This window comes from Zea mays, chromosome 2 (genome assembly GCF_902167145.1).
Source record: "Zea mays cultivar B73 chromosome 2, Zm-B73-REFERENCE-NAM-5.0, whole genome shotgun sequence".
NCBI lineage: Eukaryota > Viridiplantae > Streptophyta > Magnoliopsida > Poales > Poaceae > Zea > Zea mays.
Window position 1 is genome coordinate 37221162 of NC_050097.1, and position 23170 is coordinate 37244331.

A 23170-nucleotide genomic window follows, 5' to 3' on the forward strand; every position below is an offset into this window, starting at 1 on the left:
CACAGAGTAAGGTTGGGAAGAGCAACATACACAAGACTCAAATTTGCAGCACAACCACGCACACAAGTCACGACTTGAGCTCGAAACACAACACATGGAGTTTGCAACTCAAATGGAGCTCAAATCACTAACACAATGAAGCGAATGCGCGGGAGCAGAGTCTGGATGCTTTAGAATACTTAGAGAATGCTTGGGTGACTCCTCCATGCGCCTAGAGGTCCCTTTTATAGCCCCAAGGCAGCTAGGAGCCGTTGGAGGTCAACATGGAAGGCTATCCTTGCCTTCCGTCGAGTGGCGCACCGGACAGTCCGGTGCCCCACCGGACAGGTCCTGTAGACGGTCCGGTGCGTGATCTCCTTCCAAATTTGGCATATCCGACCGTTGCTCCTCTAGGCTGGTTGGCGCACTGGACAGTCCGGTGCACACCGGACAGTCCGGTGCACCAGCCGACCGTTGGAGCAGTCCACGTGTCGCGCGAAGATTGCGTGGCCGACCGTTGGCGCTGGCGACCGTTGGCTCACCGGACAGTCCGGTGAATTATAGCCAAGTCGCCCCTTTGCTTTTCCCGAGAGCGACGAGTTCGCCGCTGATGACTCACCGGACAGTCCGGTGAATTATAGCCTTACTCCGTTGTCGAGTCCCGAGAGCGGCCTTTTCACGTGGACCAGCCTGGCGCACCGGACACTGTCTGGTGTGCCAGACCGAGCTGAGGATTGGCTGCATAGAGCCAAGCTTTTGCCTTTTCCTTTCTTCTTCTTTAGTCACTATTTCTAGCACTTGGATAACCATGTTAGTACACAAAACAATTCACCAAGTCTAGAAACATATCTTTTTCCTTGATTTGTACTTCTCACTTTATTTGGCACATTAGAAATTAATTAAATGTGTTGGGCACTTAATCACCAAAACATTATAGAAATTGCCCAAGGGCACATTTCCCTTTCAATCTCCCCCTTTTTGGTGATTTATGCCAACACAACCAAAAGGAACCAAAAGAAGTGCAACATCAATGCAATTGAAGACCAAATCATTTTTGACTATAATTTGGCATATTTGGATTGCTCTTTGCCACCACTTGGTTTGTTTTTGCAAATCAAATTCATTTGCCTATCTCTAAGTCAAACACACTTGTTTGGGCACATAAAGAGTTATTCCAAGAGTAAAATTGATCAAGTGCCAAAAACTCCCCCTTTTTCCCATAATCAAAATTCTCCCCCACAAGAGACCAAATTTTGCAATAAGAGTATTTTGGATAAATCAAAAATTCTAACTCTATTATTTTTGAAATTCACAAGTGGTAGCTGATCCATTTGCTTTGGCCTGAATTTCTCCCCCTTTGGCATTAAGCACCAAAACGGGATCATTATTGGCCCTTTAACCCCATTGCCTCACCAAAAATGTCAATTAAGAGCAAAAAGAGGCAATGAGAGCAGAAGTATGAACTTGGAAGAGAGTACACTAATACCGGAGTGCAGTGGAAGTCTTTGCATCATCCAAGTTCACCTTTCCCTTTCAATTCACTATTGAGACTATATCGAGTATACTCAAACACAAAGATTAGTCTCAAAGGGTCAAGTTGTAGCATGTCTCCCCCTAAATATGTGCACCATTTGCATATGGACTTGTGAGGTTCGGGGAGATTTTGTACAACTTGAGCACCACAAATAGATAACACAAAATGCATAAAGTAACATGATGAAAGGCATAGAACACATGTATGCTATAGATCAATCCATGTTATGCAAATCTAAGACATTTAGCTCACTACGCAACCTGCAAAAAGTTTTCTCATCCAACGGCTTGGTAAAGATATCGGCTAGCTAGTTCTCGGTGCTAATATGGTACACCTCGATATCTCCCTTTTGCTGGTGGTCTCTCAGGAAGTGATGTCGGATGTCTATGTGCTTAGTGCGGCTGTGTTCAACAGGATTATCCGCCATGCGGATTGCACTCTCATTGTCACATAGGAGTGGGACTTTGCTCAAATTGTAGCCAAAGTCCCGGAGGGTTTGCCTCATCCAAAGTAGTTGCGTGCAACACTGTCCTACGGCAACATACTCGGCCTCAGCGGTGGATAGGGCAACGGATGTTTGTTTCTTGGAACTCCAAGACACCAGGGACCTTCCTAGGAATTGGCACGTCCCCGATGTACTCTTCCTATCAACCTTGCACCCGACATAATCGGAGTCTGAATATCCTATCAAGTCAAAGGTAGACCCCTTTGGATACCAGATCTCGAAGCAAGGCGTAGCAACTAAATACCTAAGAATTCGCTTAACGACCACAAGGTGACATTCCTTGGGGTCGGATTGATATCTAGCACACATGCATACACTAAGCATAATGCCCGGTCTACTAGCACATAAATAAAGTAATGACCCTATCATGGACCGGTATGCCTTTTGATCAACGGACTTACCTCCTTTGTTGAGGTCGACATGCCTGTCGGTTCCCATCGGTGTCTTCGCGGGCTTGGTGTCCTTCATCCCAAACCTCTTGAGAAGATCTTGAGTGTACTTCGTTTGGGAGAGGAAGGTGCCATCCTTGAGTTTCTTCACTTGGAACCCAAGAAAGTAGGTCAACTCGCCCATCATCGACATTTCGAACTTTTGAGTCATCACCCTGCTAAACTCCTCACAATACTTTTCGTTAGTAGAACCAAATATTATGTCATCGACATAAATTTGGCACACAAAAAGATCACCATCACAAGTCTTAGTAAAAAGAGTGGGATCGGCTTTCCCAACCTTGAAAGCATTAGCAATTAAGAAATCTCTAAGGCATTCATACCATGCTCTTGGGGCTTGCTTAAGTCCATAGAGCGCCTTAGAGAGTTTGAACACATGGTCGGGGTACCTGTCATCCTCAAAGCCAGGGGGTTGTTCCATGTATACCTCCTCCTTTATTGGCCCATTGAGGAAAGCGCTTTTCACATCCATTTGAAATAGCCTGAAGGAGTGGTGAGCGACATAGGCTAATAGAATTCGAATAGACTCTAGCCTAGCCACAGGAGCAAAAGTCTCCTCGAAATCCAAACCTGCGACTTGGGCATAACCTTTTGCCACAAGTCGAGCCTTGTTTCTTGTCACCACCCCGTGCTCATCTTGCTTGTTGTGGAACACCCACTTGGTTCCCACAACATTTTGCTTTGGATGTGGCACCAGACTCCAAACTTCATTTCTCTTGAAGTTGTTGAGCTCTTCCTACATAGCCAACACCCAATCTGGATCCTGCAAGGCCTCTTCTACCCTGAAAGGCTCAATAGAAGAGACAAATGAGTAATGCTCACAAAAGTTAGCTAATCTTGAGCAAGTAGTTACTCCCTTGCTTATGTCACCCATAATCTGGTCAACGGGGTGATGTCGTTGGATCGTTGCTCGGACTTGAGTTGGAGGGACCTGTGGTGCTTCTTCCTCCATAACTTGTTCTTCTTGTGCTCCCCCTTGATCACGCTCCTCTTCTTGAGGTACCTGTCCATCATCTTGTGTTGGAGGATGCACCATTGTGGAGGAAGATGGCTGATCTTGCTCTTATTGTTCCTGTGGTCGCACATCACCAATCGCCATCGTGCGCATTGCGGCCGTTGGAACATCATCTTCATCTATGTCATCAAGATCAACTTGCTCTCTTGGAGAGCCATTAGTTTCATCAAATACAACGTCGCTAGAGACTTCAACCAAACCCGATGATTTGTTGAAGACTCTATACGCCTTTGTATTTGAGTCATACCCTATTAAAAACCCTTCTACTGCCTTGGGAGCAAATTTAGAATGTCTACCTTTCTTCACCAGAATGTAAAATTTGCTCCCAAATACACGAAAGTAAGAAACGTTGGGTTTGTTACCGGTAAGGAGTTCATACGAGGTCTTCTTGAGAAGGCGATGTAGATAGAGCCGGTTTATGGCGTGGCAAGCTGTGCTCACAGCTTCCGACCAAAACCGCTCGGGCGTCTTGAATTCTCCAAGCATCATTCTCGCCATGTCGATAAGCGTTCTGTTCTTCCTCTCTACCACACCGTTTTGCTGTGGTGTGTAGGGAGCGGAGAACTCGTGCTTGATGCCTTCTTCCTCAAGATGCTCCTCCACTTGCAGATTCTTGAACTCGGACCCGTTGTCGCTTCTTATCTTTTTCACCTTTAGCTCAAATTTGTTTTGAGCCCTCCTTAGAAAGCGCTTTAGGGTCCCTTGGGTTTTTGATTTATCCTGCAAAAAGAACACACAAGTGAAGCGGGAAAAATCATCAACAATTACAAGACCATACTTACTTCTCCCGATGCTAAGGTAGGCAACGGGTCCAAAGAGGTCCATGTGAAGAAGCACCAGTGGTCTTGATGTTGTCATCACATTCTAGCTATGATGAGTGCTTCCCACCTGTTTTCCTGCCTGACATGCTGCACAAGGCCTATCTTTCTCGAAACAAACATTGGTTAGTCCTAACACATGTTCTCCCTTTAGAAGTTTATGAAGGTTCTTCATCCCAACATGTGCTAGACGGCGATGCCACAGCCAGCCCATACTAGTCTTAGCTATTAAGCATGCATCTAGATCGGCCTCCTCTTTCGAAAAATCAACTAAGTAGAGTTTGCCGTCTAATACACCCTTAAAAGCTAGTGAACCATCACTCCTTCTAAAGACAAATACATCAACGTTTGTAAAAAGACAATTGTAACCCATGTGACACAATTGACTTACAGACAGAAGGTTGTAACCAAGCGACTCTACTAGAAATACATTCGATATGGAGTGCTCGTTGGTGATGGCTATCTTGCCCAAGCCATTTACCTTGCCTTGGTTCCCATCTCCAAATATGATCATATCCTTGGAATCCTTGTTCTTGACGTAGGAGGTGAACATCTTCTTCTCCCCCGTCATGTGGTTTGTGCATCCGCTGTCGATTATCCAGTTTGAGCCCCCGGATGCATAAACCTGCAAGGAATTTAAGCTTGGGTTTTAGGTACCCAACTCTTGTTGGGTCCTACAAGGTTAGTCACAATAACTTTTGGAACCCAAATGCAAGTTTTGTCTCCCTTGCATTTAGATCCCAACTTCCTAGCAACTACTTTTGCATTCTTACATGAAAGAACAAAAGAAGTGTTGCAAGCATGGAAAATAGTAGTAGATTCATTGCATATTTTCCTAGGCACATGATGCACAACATGATTTTTCCTAGGCCTATTTCCACCATGCACAAAAGTAGAGCTAGAGGCAAACATAGCATGTGAATCATTATAAGCAACATGAACATGACTCTTATTATGATGAGGATGACTAGCAATTTTCCTATTATTAATAAAGCATGGTTTCTTTGAGGACTACTAGCCATGGGGGCCTTCCCTTTCTCCTTGGTGAGAATCGGAGCCTTTTGGCTTGTTAAGTTCTTGGTTTCCCTTCGAAAACCAAGTCCATCCTTAATTGAGGGGTGTCTACCAATAGTGTAGGCATCCCTAGCAAACTTTAATTTATCAAAATCAATCTTGCAAGTCTTAAGTTGAGCATTAAGACTTGTCACCTCATCATTTAATTTAGTAATGGACGCAAGATGTTCATCACAAGCATCAATATCAAAATCCTTGCATTTATTACAAATAACAACATGCTCTATACATGATTTTGTTACATTAGCTTCCTCTAGTTTAGCAGTTAATTCAACATTCAAATTCTTTAGACTAGAGATAGATTCCTGACAGGCAGACAACTCAGAGGACAACATTTCATTTCTTTTAAGTTCTAAGGCAAGAGACTTTTGAACACTAACAAATTTGTCATGTTCCTCATATAAAATGTCATCTTGCTTTTCTAGCAATCTATCTTTTTCATTTAGAGCATCAATTAACTCATTGATTTTATCTACTTTAGCTCTATCTAAACCCTTAAATAAATTAGTATAATCTACTTCATCATCAGATGACTCTTCATCACTAGAAGAAGTATACTTGGGAGTGTCCCGAACACGTACCTTTTTCTCCTTGGCCATAAGACATGTATGGCGTTCGTTGGGGAAGAGGGAGGATTTTTTGAAGACTGAAGCAGCGAGTCCTTCGTCGTCGGAGTCAGAAGAGGAGCAGTCCGAGTTCCATTCCTTTCCAAGGTGCGCCTCACCCTTTGCCTTCCTATAGTTCTTCTTTTTCTCCTTCTTCCCGTTCTTTTCTTGTCTCTGGTCACTATCATTATCGGGACAATTTGCAATAAAGTGACCAGTCTTACCGCATTTGAAGCACGAGCGCTTTCCCCTTGTTTTGTTCTTATTGGGGTACTCCTTGCGTCCTTTAAGTGCGGTCTTGAAACGCTTGATGATAAGCGCCATCTCATATTCGTTGAGGCCGGCAGCCTCCACTTGAGCTACCTTGCTTGGTAGTGCCTCCTTGCTGCTAGTTGCCTTGAGCGCAACGGGTTGTGGCTCGTAGACAGGCAGAGGGCCGTTTAATGCGTCATCTACATATCTTGCCTCCTTAACCATCATGCGCCCGCTTACAAATTTTCCGAGTATCTCCTCGGGCATCATCTTTGTGTACCTGGGGTTTTCACGAATAAGATTTACAAGATGGGGGTCAATTAAAGTAAATGACCTGAGCATGAGTCGAACGACATCATGATCCGTCCATCTTGTGCTTCCGTAGCTTCGTATTTTGTTGACCAGGGTCTTGAGCCTATTGTAGGTTTGCGTTGGCTCCTCTCCCCTGATCATCGCAAATCTACCCAGCTCGCCTTCCACCAACTCCATTTTGGTGATCATGGTGGCGTCGTTTCCCTCATGAGATATCTTGAGGGTGTCCCAGATTTGCTTGGCGTTGTCCAAGCTACTCACCTTATTATATTCATCCCTGCACAGTGAAGCTAGCAAGACAGTAGTAGCTTGTGCATTTTTATGTATTTGCTCATTTATGAAAACGGGTGTCAGTACTATCAAAATGCATTCCGTTTTCAACAATCTCCCAGATACTAGGATGGAAAGAAAATAAATGACTACGCATTTTATGACTCCAGAAAGAGTAGTCTTCTCCATCAAAGTGTGGAGGTTTCCCAAGTGGAATTGATAGCAAATGAGCATTTGAATTAAATGGAATATGGGAGTAATCAAATGAATAGTTTTGATTGACCGTTTTCCTTTTTGAAGAGTCGTCGTCGTCGTCGTGTGGTGAAGAAGACGAGGCATCGCTGTCGTAGTAGATGATCTTCTTGATGCGCCTCTTCTTCTTCCCTTCTCTCTTCTTTTGACTCGAGCCTGAGTTAGTAGGCTTGTCGTCTCTTGGCTCGTTGAGGACGGACTCCTTTTCCTTGTCGTTGACCATCATCCCCTTTCCCTTAGGATCCATCTCTTCGGGCGGTTAGTCCCTTAGATGAAGAGTACGACTCCAATACCAATTGAGAGCACCTAGAGGGGGGGTGAATAGGTGATCCTGTAAAAATCAAACAATAATAGCCACAAAACTTAGTTATGAGTGTTAATATGGCTAAGTAGCTTGAAGCGAGTTCTCGTGAACACAAACAATCACAGAGAGATCAACGCAAGACACGCGATTTTTATCCCGTGGTTCGGCCAAGTAACACTTGCCTACTTCCACGTTGTGGCGTCCCAATGTACGAGGGTTGCACTCAACCCCTTTCAAGTGAACCGATGATCAACTTGAATACCCCGGTATTTTCCTTAGAGTATTTTCCTGTTTGCGAGGAATCTTCACAAGTTGGAGCCTCTCGCCCTTACAATATTGATCACAAAGAAAGCACGAAGTAAGGTTGGGAAGAGAAACCCACACAAGACTCAAATTCGCAGCACAACCACGCACACAAGTCACGATTTGAGCTCGAAACACAACACACGGAGTTCGCAACTGAAATGGAGCTCAAATCACTAACACAATGAAGCGAATGCGCGGGAGCGGAGTCTGGATGCTTTAGAATACTTAGAGAATGCTTGGGTGACTCCTCCATGCGCCTAGAGGTCCCTTTTATAGCCCCAAGGCAACTAGGAGCCGTTGGAGGTCAACATGGAAGGCTATCCTTGCCTTCTGTCGAGTGGCGCACCGGACAGTCCGGTGCCCCACCAGACAGGTCCTATAGACGGTCCGGTGCGCGTTCTCCTTCCAAATTTGGCATATCCAACTGTTGCTCCTCTGGGCTGGTTGGCGCACCAGACACTGTCCGGTGCACCAGCCGACCGTTGGAGTAGTCCACGTGTCGCGCGAAGATTGCGCGGTCGACCGTTCGCGCTGGCGACCGTTGGCTCACCGGACAGTCCGGTGAATTATAGCCACGTCGCCCCTTTGCTTTTCCCGAGAGCGACGAGTTCACCGCGGATGACTCACCGGACAGTCCGGTGCACCATCGGATAGTCCGGTGAATTATAGTCGTACGCCGCCGTCAAGTCCCGAGAGCAGCCTTTTCACGCGGACCAGCGTGGCACACCGGACATTGTCCGGTGCACCACCGGACAGTCCGGTGTGCCAGACCTAGCTGAGGATTGGCTGCATAGACCCAAGCTTTTTCCTTTCTTCTTCTTTAGTCACTGTTTCTAGCACTTGGATAACCATGTTAGTACACAAAACAATTCACCAAGTCTATAAACATACATTTTTCCTTGATTTGTACTTCTCACTTTATTTGGCACATTATAACTTAATTAAATGTGTTGGGCACTTAATCACCAGAACATTATAGAAATTGGCCAAGGGCACATTTCCCTTTTAAAAATTAATAACTGCGAACCTAATAATGCATACACTAATATTATGCCTAAAATGCAACTAATATACCTACTTTCCCTTGTTTTCTGCAACCGCATCACCACATCCATGGTGTCTGCAATGGTGTTACTGGTATGATTGGAACCCCTCTTGTTGGTTACCTCTAGATCTGCAAGCCCGCTGATCTCTTATTTGTGATCCTGTGTAGTAAGGTAAGAAATCATTGGACCTTGTAGCTCCTCTTAATGAAGCTTACGTAAATAGCTAGCAGTTTGGCAATGGTGTAACACTGAAAATATGAATTCCCTTACACTATACTATTATAGTACTTTAAATCATATTCTTCCTGTTGGATCCACTCAATGTTTTTTTAAGGTTTTTTATCTCAAGAGCTCTTGTTCAGACAACAACTGAAGAGACAGTTCTGTACTGGCTTTAGATAGCTGAGATGATAATGCCTTAATGTCCTTCATCCTATCTGCAAGCAACCCTCGAAGATGTTGGTTTTCATAAAACAAAGCATCGATTCTGCTTATCAGTCTGCATCTTTGGTCAAGTTCATCATGGGTCATGCATATTGCAGGTACCTTTATATTCTTGGAAATGATTTGGTCCATTCTCAATACAATCTCTGGAATTTTCTATCATAAAAATGATTGTCGTGGTTGTGAAGCCATTCTCTTTCACTTTTGCACACCACACATACTTCAAGATTTTCGATATCAGGTATTTGGAAAATGGATACATCGTAAAAATGTCACCCACATCAGCCATATAAGTTGTACTCCACTGAGTAAAAATGCAATTGATCGCTTTTCTTTCTTGATCTTTGCCTGGAATTTTGCGGTTATGCATCTTCACTCTTTTCATGGAAGATATAATTGTGATATATGTTGTTTCAATAGATTATGCTATCCCCACTTCAAAGAAGATTGTGCATCGTGATGTCAAGACTAAAAATATGCTTCTGGACAAAATGAGAACTGTAAAAGTTGCTGATTTTGGTGTTGCTCGAGTTGAGGCTTCAAATCCTAGCGATATGAGCGGTGAAACAGGGATGCTTGGTTACATGGCTCCTAAGGTATTTCGTTTTAACCATCCGTCCGTTCCTAAATCCTAAACTGCACACCTGGAGAAGCATTTTATTTATATCAATAGGTATTTGCAAGGAAAATACTTACGTATAAGATGGAAACATGCCTGCATGGTACAGCTGAAGTATCTTAAAAACCACACAGATTGTGTGGCCTCTATTCTCTTCAGTAATTTGGTCAACGATTTTGCTATTCTCTTCTCGAAGCTGCGTTATCCATTGTTTTCACACCGATGCATCATTTGCAAGGTAGCAGGATTTTCAATTGATCTGAAACTCAGGATCCTTTATCTACAATTGCATTTTTATTTCATGTTTTTTGAAGGAGTGTACCTATGCCTGTGGGTTACATTGGCGTATGCATGTAGTGTTAGAATTATAGGCATTTTCCGTATCATTTTAATTCTATAAATTAACATTATGATGATGACATATAAAAGATAATTAACCATAAAAATCATGATCTCAAATATATCCATAACAATATGGATCATGAGAACACAAAGCATATGAATCATATAAATCATATAAATACGATAAACATATAAACTGACTGAACAATTGAAAATAAACAGATAGAAACATAAATAACATGACTGTAAAATTAAAACAGACAGATCTATCATATTATAATAAGACAGAACAGATAAGATAAAATCATAGCTACATATAAAACAACACAGATGAATATATGAAACATATATAATCTGTAAAACGTAAAACAGTAAGGAAATAAACTGATCATACCCTCCCATGCGCTCTGATGATCCAGATCCTTGTCCAGTTTTCCTTGTCATGTCGCCAGGAAGAAGATGTTTTGGGCAGTCGCGTAGACGCTCCCCAAAAATCTAATTGTCGATCCCCCGTGCAAGGTCTCGAACGGCAAGGGTTTCGGAGGCACCTGCCCTCTCGCTTCTCTGTGCGCGCAGAGTCACGAGATGGGAATACTCTCACTTGCGGCTGGGCTGTGACTCTAAAATGGTTCTGTTCTCATGTACCAAGTGCCAGGGGTTCTCCTCTACTTAACCTCTCGCAGAGGGAAGCTGAAGGAGAAGGGTCGCATACTGCACGCCAAAGGTCAGGCAGCTGAAGGACAATAGTCTCGCATGCAGCTGACGAAGAGACAGGCAACTGAAAGGTTTACGCGGTTAGTGAGTGCTAAAAATTAACACAACCACACCACGCCCGCTCGCCTGCCTGCCTGCCTGCCTGCCACGCCACGCCACGCCCGGCCCGAGCCCGGCCCGGCCGCCGCCGGCGGCGGCGCGCGCGCGTGGCACGCCCTTGTCCATTTCTTGACTTCTCAAGTTAGGTGGAATAATTCCCACCATATAAGTCAAGCCAAAGACCCTTGGACTTCCAATATGGTACTATTGGTATGCTTCACCATTACACACCATAGAGTTTATTCAATAAATGGGCCAAGCCCATAAAAGATCCAACAATCCCCACCAAACTCTAGGGTTTGTAATGAATATCGTATGTCATAGTACCTTTCAAATACCGCAACACTCTCTCAAGAGCACGCCAGTGATCATCTCCTGGTTTCGACACAAACCGACTTAGCTTACTCACAGCATAAGAAATGTGTGGCCTTGTTGCACTTGCAAGGTACATGAGCGAGCCAATGATCTGGGAGTATGTCAATTGATCCCTTGCTATTCTCCGATTCTTTCTCAATAGCACACTAGGGTCATAAGGTGTTGGACCAGGATCACATTCACTAAAACCAAAGCGACTTAATACCTTTTCCACATAATGGGATTGTAACAAAATTACCCCATCATTAGCTTCTCTAACAAGCTTGATGTTTAGAATGATATCAGCTTCTCCCAAATCTTTCATTTTGAAATTTCTCGATAGAAGATTTTTAACTTCCTCAATCACATTGAGATTTGATCTAAAGATCAAGATGTCATCAACATAAAGGCACAGCATAACAGACTCACCCCCACCATACCAGTAGTATACACACGTGTCAGATTCATTTACAGCAAAACCAGCAGTTGTAAGAGTATTATCAAACTTTTCATGCCATTGCTTAGGTGCTTGTTTTAGGCCATACAATGATTTTATCAACCTGCACACCTTGTTCTCTTGACCATCCGCAATGAACCCTTCTGGCTGATCCATGTAGATCTCCTCATCCAACTCTCCATTTAGGAAAGCTGCCTTAACATCCATCTGATGAATGATAAGACCATAAGAGGCTGCCACGGCTATTAATGTGCGAATTGTAGTCAATCGAGCCACTGGTGAGTAGGTATCAAAGAAATCTTCACCCTCTTTTTGGGTATATCCTTTGGCCACAAGCCTTGCCTTGTACCTCTTAATTGTACCATCAGGCTTAAGCTTTTTCTTGAAGATCCATTTGCAACCTATAGGTTGACAACCATAAGGACGGTCAACGACCTCCCAAGTTCCATTAGACATAATAGATTACATCTCACTCCTTACTGCTTCCTTCCATAAGTCAGCATCAGGAGAGGAATATGCCTCACTAATGGTAGTTGGTGTGTCTTCCACAAGGTACACTATAAAGTCATTACCAAAGGATTTTGCAACCCTCTGTCTCTTGCTCTTTCGAGTGACTATAGTGTCATCCTCCTTAGGGATGTGCACGTGAGAATCCTCAGCATGATCTATAGGAATCGACAGTTCGTGCTCATGGGGAATTATAGTCTCATGACTTGTATCACTAGGTGTATTCTTCATGGGAAACTCATTCTCAAAAAATGTTGCATCTCTTGATTCCATGATAGTATCAACATACATATCAGGCACATCAGATTTTATAATTAAGAACCTATACCCAGTGCTGTGAAAGGAGTACCCAAGGAATATACAATCAATAGTTTTAGGCCCAAGTTTACGCTTTTTGTTGATTGACACATTCACTTTAGCCAAGCAACCCCAAGTGCGCAAATATGAGAGATTTAATCTTCTCTTTTCCCATTCCTCAAATGGTGTGATCTCTTTGTTCTTTTTTGGAACTCTATTCAGGACATGACATGCTGTCAAAATCGCCTCACCCCACCATGCCTTGGATAATCCCGCTGTACTCAACATGGCATTCACCAAATCTGTTAGAGTGCGGTTTTTCCTTTCAGCAATCCCATTGGATTGTGGTGAGAATGGCGGTGTCCTCTCATGAATAATACCATGTTCCACACAAAACTCATCAAACACATTAGAGAAATATTCTCCACCTCGATCGGACCTTAAACGTTTTATTTTCCTCTCAAGTTGGTTCTCAACTTCAGCTTTATAAGTCTTAAAATAATTGAACACTTCATCTTTTGTTTTTAAGAGATACACATAGCAAAATCTAGTGGAGTCATCTATAAAAGTGAGAAAGTATATTTTACCACCTTTGGTCAAAATTCCATTCCTCTCGCATAGATCAGAATGAACAAGTTCTAGAGGTGCCAAATTCCTCGCCTCAGCAGCCTTGTGAGGCTTGCGAGGTTGTTTTGATTCAACACACACATGGCACTTAGACTTTTTGACCAAGTTAAATTTAGGAATTAGATTTAGATTTGCTAACCACATAAGACAGCCAAAGCTTGCATGACAAAAACGTGAATGCCATAAATCTGACTCATCAGAAAAATGAATAGAATTCACCATTTTATTACACACATCATGCAGGGATAAACGGAACAAGCCTCCGCAGTCATATTCTTTACCAACAAAAGTACCATGTTTCGACACAACATATTTATTTGACTCAAGAACAACTTTGTATCCATCTTGACATAGCATAGAAGCGCTAACGAGATTCTTCTTGATAGAGGGCACATGTTGCACGCTCTTCAATGGCACCATCTTTCCCGAAGTAAACTTCAGAACGACCGTACCAACACCAAGAACATGAGCACGCGACCCATTTCCCATTAACAAGGCGCCAAATCTCCCGACCTGGTAGGAGGAGAACATAGAGGCATCAGCACACACATGAATGTTTGCACCACTATCCATCCACCACTCAGGTGAATTACAAACTGAAAGAACAAATGGTAAAGAATTACCATACCCAGATGTTCCATCTCCAGTTTCAGTGGTTACAACATTAGCTAGTTTCTTGTCCTGTGTGAACTTGCGATCAGGGCACTCTCTTGCCTAATGTTGATCACTGCCACAGACAAAGCATCCTCCCTTTCCCTTGTTGTTGTTGTTCTTCTTTTTAAATTGTGCTGTTTGAACAGGTTTATTTGCGTTCTCTTGTTTATTCTGGTTTTTCTTCTTGTTAAACTTGCGGAAGTTTCTCTTCTGCACCACATTAGAAGTAGAGGTCTCAACACCTTTTTCACTGTCCTTTGTTCTAGCCCTTTCCTCAACATCAAGAGTGCCAATGAGCTCTTCCACATTGAACTCTTGTCTCTTATGTTTGAGAGAGGTAGCAAAGTCCTTCCAATAAGGTGGCAACTTGGCGATTATATCGCCAGCCACAAACTTGTCAGGCAAAGGACAAGGAAAAAGTTCGAGTTCCTTAGCTAGTGCCTGAAACTCATGAGCCTGTTCCACTACAGATCGGTTCTCAACCATCTTGTAGTCATACAGCTGCTCCATGAGATACAGCTCGCTACCAGTGTCAGTTACTCCAAACCTTCCAACAAGTGCATCCCACAGCTCTTTCCCTGTAGGAAGGATGATATAGCTTTTCTGGAATTTAGTATCCAGTGCACTAATTACTGCTCCTCGAAAGAGGTTGTCTTCAGCCTTAAACTTAGCCTCATCCTCAGGAGGTAAGTTGATAGGCTTGCCCTCAGCGGCATGAAAACAAGACATTGCAGTAAGCCACAATTCCATTTTGGCTTTCCAAATCAAGAAGTTTTTACCATCAAAATGATCAGGCTTTAGCACAGCAGCAAAACCTCTGACAGAAAAAATGCCTAACATTAGGTTTTTGGATTGTTAGAATTATAGGCATTTTTCGTATCATTTTAATTCCATAAATTAACATTATGATGATGACATATAAAAGATAATTAACCATAGAAATCATGATCTCAAATATATCCATAACAATATGGATCATGAGAACACAAAGCATATGAATCATATAAATCATATAAATACGATAAACATATAAATTGACTGAACAATTGAAAATAAACAGATAGAAACATAAATAGCATGACTGTAAAATTAAAACAGACAGATCTATCATATTATAATAAGACAGAACAGATAAGATAAAATCATAGCTACATATAAAACAACACAGATGAATATATGAAACATATATAATCTGTAAAACGTAAAACAATAAGGAAATAAACTGATCATACCCTCCCATGCGCTCTGATGATCCAGATCCTTGTCCAGCTTCTCTTGTCATGTCGCCAGGAAGAAGATGTTTTGGGCAGTCGCGTAGACGCTCCCCAAAAACCTAATTGTCGATCCCCCGTGCAAGGTCTCGAACGACAAGGGCTTCGGAGGCACCTGCCCTCTCGCTTCTCTGTGCGCGCAGAGTCACAAGATGGGAATACTCTCACTTGCGGCTGGGCTGTGACTCTGAAATGGTTCTGTTCTCATGTACCAAGTGCCAGGGGTTCTGGAAGCTGAAGGAGAAGGGTCGCATGCTGCACGCCAAGGGACAGACAGCTGAAGGACAAGAGTCTCGCATGCAGCTGACGAAGAGACATGCAACTAAAAGGTTTACGCGGTTAGTGAGTGCTAAAAATTAACACAACCACGCCACGCCACGCCCGGCCCGAGCCCGGCCGGCAGCGGCGGCGATGCGCACGCGCGTGTGTGGCACGCCCTTGTCCATTTCTTGAGTTCTCAAGTTAGGTAGAATACTTCCCACCATATAAGTCAAGCCAAAAGACCCTTGGACTTCCAATATGGTACTATTAGTATTCTCCACCATTACACACCATAGAGTTTATTCAATAAATGGGCCAAGCCCATAAAAGATCCAACATGTAGGTCCTCAATGGCCACACTTACAATAGGAAGTGTCACGTGTACAACTTTGGGATCTCTACCTATGAAAGATATACTACTGTGACATGCCGCACCCTGATCTCAGCTTTTCTGAAGTCACCTCTGCCATTGTTTGCCAGGTGAAAATAAATACATGCTTTTGTCCTGTTCCTTGCCACCATGTTTGTCACTGAAAACCTGAGGTGAAATGAAAATTTTGTACATAACTTGAGGCCTGAGATATCACGCCGTTGTCCGAGCTCGCTAGCAAACGTGATGAAGCGATGCTAGGACGCGAACCCAGACAAGCGTCCCGAGATGCTAGAAGTGGTGTCCATGGTGGAGGCGATCGACATGTCAAGGGTGGTGGCATGATCCCCAAGGACCAAACGCAGGGCTGCCTCTCGTCGCAGTGAATTCAAGTTCACAAGTTGGCATATAACTAGAAGATAAGATGCTGGTTATTCACTACAGTAAACGGAACAACGTCCGACGGCCAAAACCGTCGGACATAAGAATTAAACCGTTGGAAATAGCTTATCTTCGACGGCAATGCCTTATCTCCGACGGCTTTAAGCCGTCGGAGATAATTCGTCGGAAATAGTGCAATGTCCGACGGCAGCCGTCGGACATAAGCTATCTCCGACGGCTGCGTGTGCCCGTCGGAAATAATAAATCCCAACCGTTTTACCGGTCAGCCTGTGGGCCCCACAGGATTAAGTCTGACGGCCCGTAGCTAGGCCGTCGGACATAAGCATCCCTTATGTCCGACGGTATTTAATGCCGTCGGACATAAGGCATGGTTATGTCCGACGGCTACCACTAGGCCGTCGGACATAACAAATTACAGAATTTACACAAAATTCTGTTTTTTAAAATCTGACATTTACAAAACAAAAACAGATTCATGCACATATACACATTCACATTCACAATCACAAATATACACATTCTAATAAGTATTCACAATCACAAATATTCTCACATAAATATTAACATTCACAAATTTAACATCAACATATAGGTTCTACGGTTGTTGCAAACTGAAATTGTGTCTCACAAACAAGAGTTGCAAAGTGTTTCATAAATAAACATCACGACACATCAATCATATCCATCGTCTGGATGGTTCGAGTAGCCACCTCCTCCGGCTGGACTCTGCGTGTTGAAAAGGTTGTTGACCCACGAATGTGTTGTGTCGTCTTGACCAGACCCATCTCCAGATGCGGCAACTGAAGCGGGTGGTGTCTGAAATCCCTATAACACAAGCACATGAAATAGTAACCACTCAGTTGTTCATTTAAACACATAAGACATCTATGAACATGTCACACACGCATATGTGTACATACCATAGGGAATTGTGACGGAGGCGGAGGCGGAGGTGGATGCGCCAACATTGGCATTGGCAGTGCAAAGTCCGGAGGCGGCATCCCATATGTCGGCATCGGCACGCCCGCTTGTTGGGCCAGATAACAGCTTTTTAGACTGATACATGTCCTTTGGCATCTTGTGATTCTTCGGAAGTACATCACTGATCAAGTTCAAAAGTTCCTTGTAACAGTTGTTTGAGAATGCAAACTTAGACTTAATAGCCATAAGTCGAGTCACAAATACAAGGACGGTCACTTTTGTGTGCTCATGCAATGGCTCTTCGGCAGCTTTAAGGAGCTCGAAGAACTTCTGAACCTCAGGTGTAGCTGGATCCTCAAACTCGGTGGGTTGACCGGGGTTCTCCGAATCGACGGTTAGAAACTCATGGCGTACATCGTCAAGCATCTCTTCCATCCTATCGTAGTCCTCCTCTTCATGTGACTGAACTTCCGATACAATACGAGGAGGTGGGTCCTCACCGTGGTGCACCCACACCTCATAGCCTGGCATATAACCGTTCTTGCAAATATGTATCGACATAGTCCTCCTGTCAAGGAAATTAATGTTTCGACACTTGCTACAAGGGCACCTAACATCGGTTCCAGTCTCTGACCGAGCAAAAGCATGGTCGAGAAAAGCATCAGTCTTGGCCACCCACTCACTTGATAGAGCACCTCTTTTCTTCCAACCTTCATACATCCATCAACGATTCTCTTCCATACTAGATACGAGACGTTAACTTAATTAGATAAGTAATGCACGGGCCATCCGTTTTTACGAAGAAATCACGCCCCTACATCTGTAGGAAAGGATAGGTCCTAAACCCACCCAGGAGTGACCGACGAGGCCGTGTTTATGACAAGACATGTGGTCGTGCGAAATTTCGGCAGCATAACCCCGTTGTTCTCCAATCGCACGCCTAAAAATGGTGCAATTAGAGAACAGAGAGGTTATGCTGCCGAAACTAAGCAGGAGCACATGCCTTTGTCATAAACACGGACTCTGTCGGTCACCCCGAGGCTGTCCAATAAAGGGACAATTCCGGCCCAACATACCTCACATGCGTCGCTTGTAAGGTGTGTTGGGCCGAAACGGGTGACGCCTAGGTTTCGTTAACTTAATTAGTTATGATTACTAATTGACCACACTAATACAATAGTCACTAATTAACCAAACTAATACAATAGCACTACAAAAAATCATTTCACGGGACACTAAATCAAATAAAACAACCTTATTTCCGAGGGCTTAATAATTACCCTCGGAAATTAAAAGTTTAAATTATATAGCCACTAATAAATAAATTAAAACAAGCTAATTTAATTGCATAATTAAATTAAGCCGTCGGACATAACAAAACTAAACATTGCTATCAAACAATATATGCATATACAAAATTATACTAAACATTATAAAATTCCTTACTTTGCCGGACGATTAGCGGACGCCGGCGGGGTCGGGGCGGGCGCCGGTGGCGTCGAGGACGGGGGCAGAGGCTCCGGCGGCCGCGGGCAGCGTCGGGGCGGCTCCGGTGTCGCTTGGGCGGCGGTGGAGTTACCGGTCGACGCGGTGGTGTCGCTTGGGCGGCGGTGGAGTTGCCGGTCGGGTGCGGGCTGGGCGTCGGGACGGGGCTGGAGGTCCCCGGGAGAGGCTTGGGCGGTGCTGGTCGACGGTGGCGGCTCCTCGGCGATGGTGGCGGCGGCGTGGGCTAGGCGGCGACGGCGGCGGCTACGCATGCGACAGCGGCGAGCGGGAGAGACAGAGAGAAATGAAACCGACGTGGGCGCGGGGGTCGGTTAAAATCCATTACTTCCGACGGCCAACTAGGAAACCGTCGGACATAAGCTTATGTCCGACGGCTTATCGGACAGCCGTCGGACATAAGCTTATGTCCGACGGTCCGCCTCCCAGCCCTCGGATATTCTCCCTTATATCCGATGGCTGCTAGCGGCCGTCGAACATAAGCTTATGTCCGACGGTCTCCTAGGCAGCCGTCGGACATAATGGAGCCGTCGGACTTGTATCGTTTTACTGTAGTGATTGCATGCTTTCGAGAAAATCGACGGCTTTCTTCCTTTTTTTTTGCTCCGTGGTTCTGTCAGGCATATGTAGCTTGTGAATGCAAAGCTGTACAGAAGGATAAACTAGCTTCATATATAGTTGGTGCCCAATATAGTCAAGCTTGTACAATGTTGTCGAACCCACAACGTTTCAGTCACATATAGAAACATAGTTGGTAACTAAATTATAGGATTTATTCATGTTCAAATAGGACATGTCCTCTACTTATCTCGATGAAGAAAGTAGTCTAGAAGGTCATGAGGGAAGGTATAAACACCAAACAAACTTTATTCGCAAATTTTGTCGGAACGTGTTTAAATAAATATTTAAATAACTATCTTATTTAAACAAGGTCTATGTATGTCCCTAACAATGTACGGGCACTTAACTATACTACAATGAAGAAGGTAAGGGATATCCTGACCTTTTCTAGTTCTGCCTCTCCTATCACCGACAGGTAGACCCAACACTTTGAAATAACCGTCCACGCCCGGCCTCCTCCACCTCTTCCCCGCCTTTCACTCCAACCGTGTCGCGCTCCGCATGCCATGACCTCCAGCCACCTGCCACCCCCGAGCCTGCCTCCCGACGCGATTCGCGGCCGCACACACCCGACGCCCCTCCCTCGAGCCCGCCTCCCGATTCCACCTCCCTAGCCTGCCGATCCGACGTGTAGAGTTCGGTTGATAACATCACTAAACAATGACCTATGCATACGTGTCACCTATTGGTTGATAACATCATTAAACAAGACCTATGCGTGCACAAGTGACCTATTGCAACGCACGGGCATATACCTAGTCTATACTCTATATTAAGAATCTAATGTGGACACCTGGTGCTACCACAGCTTTACCCTCCGCGCCGACACTCTGGACTCGCACCATGTGCCCTTCCTCGGGGGCCTTGCTCTGTGGGCCCCACGTCTAGTGCTCTCTCAGCTACTACCCTGTGGACCCTAGCGCCCGCGCAGCCAACTACTACACCTACCCAGAACCCGACCCCGCCCGTGCAGCTAAAACCAAACCACACATACCTTAATGTTTAGAAATAAATAATAAGTATATAAAAAAATTGTGCAGAGCGAGCACTTGAAACCCACGCCCCCTGCTCAAAAAGTTTGGAGCTAATCACCAGACCATATGTACCTTAGTGTTTAGAAATAAATAATTATTATATTTAAATAAATATCTCAGTACCTATTTATATGATATATAAAAATCGTAGCAAAGCACGGGCAACTGGATAGTAGATTATATAAGCATTTAAAGACCTTCTTATGGATTATCATATTCTAGACATCTAGATTATATAATCCACCTAATAATCTATGTTGTTTGTTTACCTCTCAACTTATTTAAACTAGATTATATAATCTCGAGGGTACAAACAGGGCCTGAAATATCAAGCCAGGCTGAACCAAAAAAAAACATCACTAGAGATAGTTACACTATTGTCACCGGAAATTATTGCGCTCCAAATTTCCCTTGAAACGAACTGATTATGTCTATTACTAACAGTATATGACAAACTTCGTCAACTAACGAAACAATTGTGGAGGAACAGATGGACAAGCACAGAACCTGGCAGAACTAAGATTTTCTGCCTCTACTATTCCTACACAAGAAACTGAAAAAAAAAACAAAATGGCAACAGGAAATTAGGAACAATATGTAGGTATAATCATGGCATCACACACAAGATATCACAAGCAGATCCGGGTTATAAATCAAAACCTGCTCATATCGTCCTGAAATTCGTGTCTCAAACTGATGAGGCGTTGCATACAGTGAAAAAACTGAAGAGTAGAGGGCTATGCAGTATAATGATCTTCAATTATCATATATTCATTAAGGTACAATACCCGCAATAGCAAGAACGAAATAAACGCGATATAAAGCAAACAAGCAGCGAACTATGAATCATAACCAACAAGGTTTTGGAAAGCATATGAAGTAACTGATGTCAAGCAAGAAATTAGCAAACCATGCTGCCAACAGTTCATACTGAAATCATTCTCACATGGAGACAGAGTATAAGAGCAATGAAAACCAAGCATCTATTCATGCTTTTGTCGGAACATTATAGCTGATGTAAGAACTAACAAGTCATCGTTCCTTGGCATTCAGACATTTGGTTCTTTAAGGCGTGGACTCAACTCTGAAGTCCTAACAAAAGAGCAGGAACGCAGCTAAGCTCGATGAGTTCGAAGGAAGCAAAAGCGGAAACAAAGTCTCTGACCATCAGAAAGACGCACTACCCTCGATCAGTTTCAACGAAGCAGAAAACAAAATGACGAAAGAATCCTAGAAGAACATCTCCCCGAACTGACCCAGTTCGAGATCGCCGCACACAGGACGTGCTGTGTCAACACCGTCCCATCCAGGCTTGATCACGCACGCGTGTCTACTGCGATGACGGCGCCTCAGGTAGTATCTCGTCGTCCGCGGGAAGCGGCAACACCTCCTCCTTGTCCGACGTCGATGTCCGCGGGTGGCGCCGATGCAGCGATGCTGATGACGACGCTTCCGCTCGTTTCTGGTTGTGCTCCCAACGCAGCAGCGCCTCGTCCAAATCCCGCGTCGACAACGGGATGAGCCGCAAACGTGGTAGCGCTGCAGCCGATGCTCCCTGCGAAGGTATAGGTAGTGGCGACGGTGGCGGTGTCCGCTTCCACGGCACGGGATGAGGAACCCGGTCACAGGTCGGACAGGGCTCCACCGGTCCAGTGCGAAGGCAGTGGTCGATGCCCTCGCACTTGTCGCTACCGCCGCAGTGGAACACGTGGTTGCAGGAGAGCGTGCGGACCTTCTCGCCGGCCTCCATGCTGTTTTGGCACAGGGTGCAGGGGTAGTCCAGGTTCCGCCTCAGGGTGGTGACGCCGCCGAGCCTGAAGAGGCGCATCCGTGGCGATTGCCACCATTCCATGATGCACACGAAAATGAAGGCGAGGCACGCGCACATGAAGATGGCGGCGGCAAAGGTGGCGACGAGCACGACGGGGCTTTCGATGTTTTCCCAATAGTAGTATTGGAGTATATCTTCTTGTAACTGTAGCTGACCGATTCTTATGCGATGACCGATTCTTAAGGCTGCATGCAAGGCATCGCGGTTAGTAGCTCAGTCATCGTCCTACTGTAAACATTGGCCTATAAAGGCTTCAGTGAAATGTAATAGATGAGTGCGCTGTTGTCCATTCTTCATGGTATCAGAGCTAGGTTCAACTTCATCCACAATTAAACACTATTTCTCTTCTTCTTCCCCACCCACCCTCCCATGGCGTCCGGCGTTCTACAGCCTGACCCCTCTGCTACTCCCCAATCCGGTGCACTCATTTCATCCCTCGTCAGCGCAGCCCAGTCAGTAAACATCACTAGTCTTGTTCCAATCCGCCTCGACATGGTCTCCACAGCCTACCGGCGCTGGCGACGTCTGTTCCACGTCGTTCTAGGCCGCTTCCATCTTCGTCACCATGTCGACGGCACGCCACCACGTCCGGACGATGCTGCCTGGATTCAAGAGGATCTCACTGTCCTCATGTGGCTCCATGCCACGCTCGCTGATGACCTCCTCGACATGGTGATGGATGACGACGACGGCACAGCTCATCAGGTCTGGTCCAAGATCGCGAACTTCTTCCTCGGCAACAAAGACAGTCGCGCTGTCCAACTTGAACAAGACCTTCACAATCTGGAGCAAGGCGATCTGAGTGCCGCTGCATTCTGTCATCGTCTCAAGACCCTCGCCGATGCTCTTGCCGATTGCGATCGGCCTATCGACGATCGCGCGCTGGTACATCAACTGATCCGAGGCTTGCACCCTAAATTTCATGTCCTCAAGCAGATGCTCCCGGCGATGCCTTCCTTCCCCACCTTCATGGAGGCGCGAGATCATCTCATCGTCGCCGAGAACACGCTTGGGTCCTCCAAAGCATCGGGCAACGAATCAGCCCTCACGGCGACCACAACCACAGACAACAGTGGCGGCTTCACCAACTCTCCGTCAACTCGTCCAGACGGCGACCGTTC

General features: G+C 44.9%; 1 protein-coding gene and 1 pseudogene across 1 annotated transcript; one reads left to right on the plus strand and one right to left on the minus strand.

Moving 5' to 3' along the window:
• The window catches only part of LOC103648554 (serine/threonine-protein kinase STY13-like), a 34393-nt pseudogene extending 18270 nt beyond the window's left edge, over positions 1 to 16123 (plus strand).
• A 4999-nt stretch (positions 16124 to 21122) lies between these two features.
• On the minus strand, positions 21123 to 22420 carry LOC100283892 (uncharacterized). The gene is made up of 2 exons (XM_008669831.3): positions 22387 to 22420; positions 21123 to 22234 (listed from the first exon to the last, which is right to left on the minus strand). Exons 1-2 carry the CDS (start codon positions 22418 to 22420, stop codon positions 21549 to 21551), a joined length of 720 nt encoding a protein of 239 aa, XP_008668053.1. The 3' UTR covers positions 21123 to 21548.
• Between the last annotated feature and the right edge of the window lie 750 nt (positions 22421 to 23170).

What these genes read in the sequence shown, in the direction of transcription:
- LOC100283892 (XM_008669831.3), bottom strand. Translation starts at nt 22,420, where the DNA reads ATGGGAGGGTGGGTGGGGAAGAAGAAGAGAAATA. An exon ending in GGGGAAGAAGAAGAGAAATA is followed by an intron (nt 22,235 to 22,386) that starts GTGTTTAATTGT and finishes CCTTGCATGCAG; the next exon opens with CCTTAAGAATCGGTCATCGC.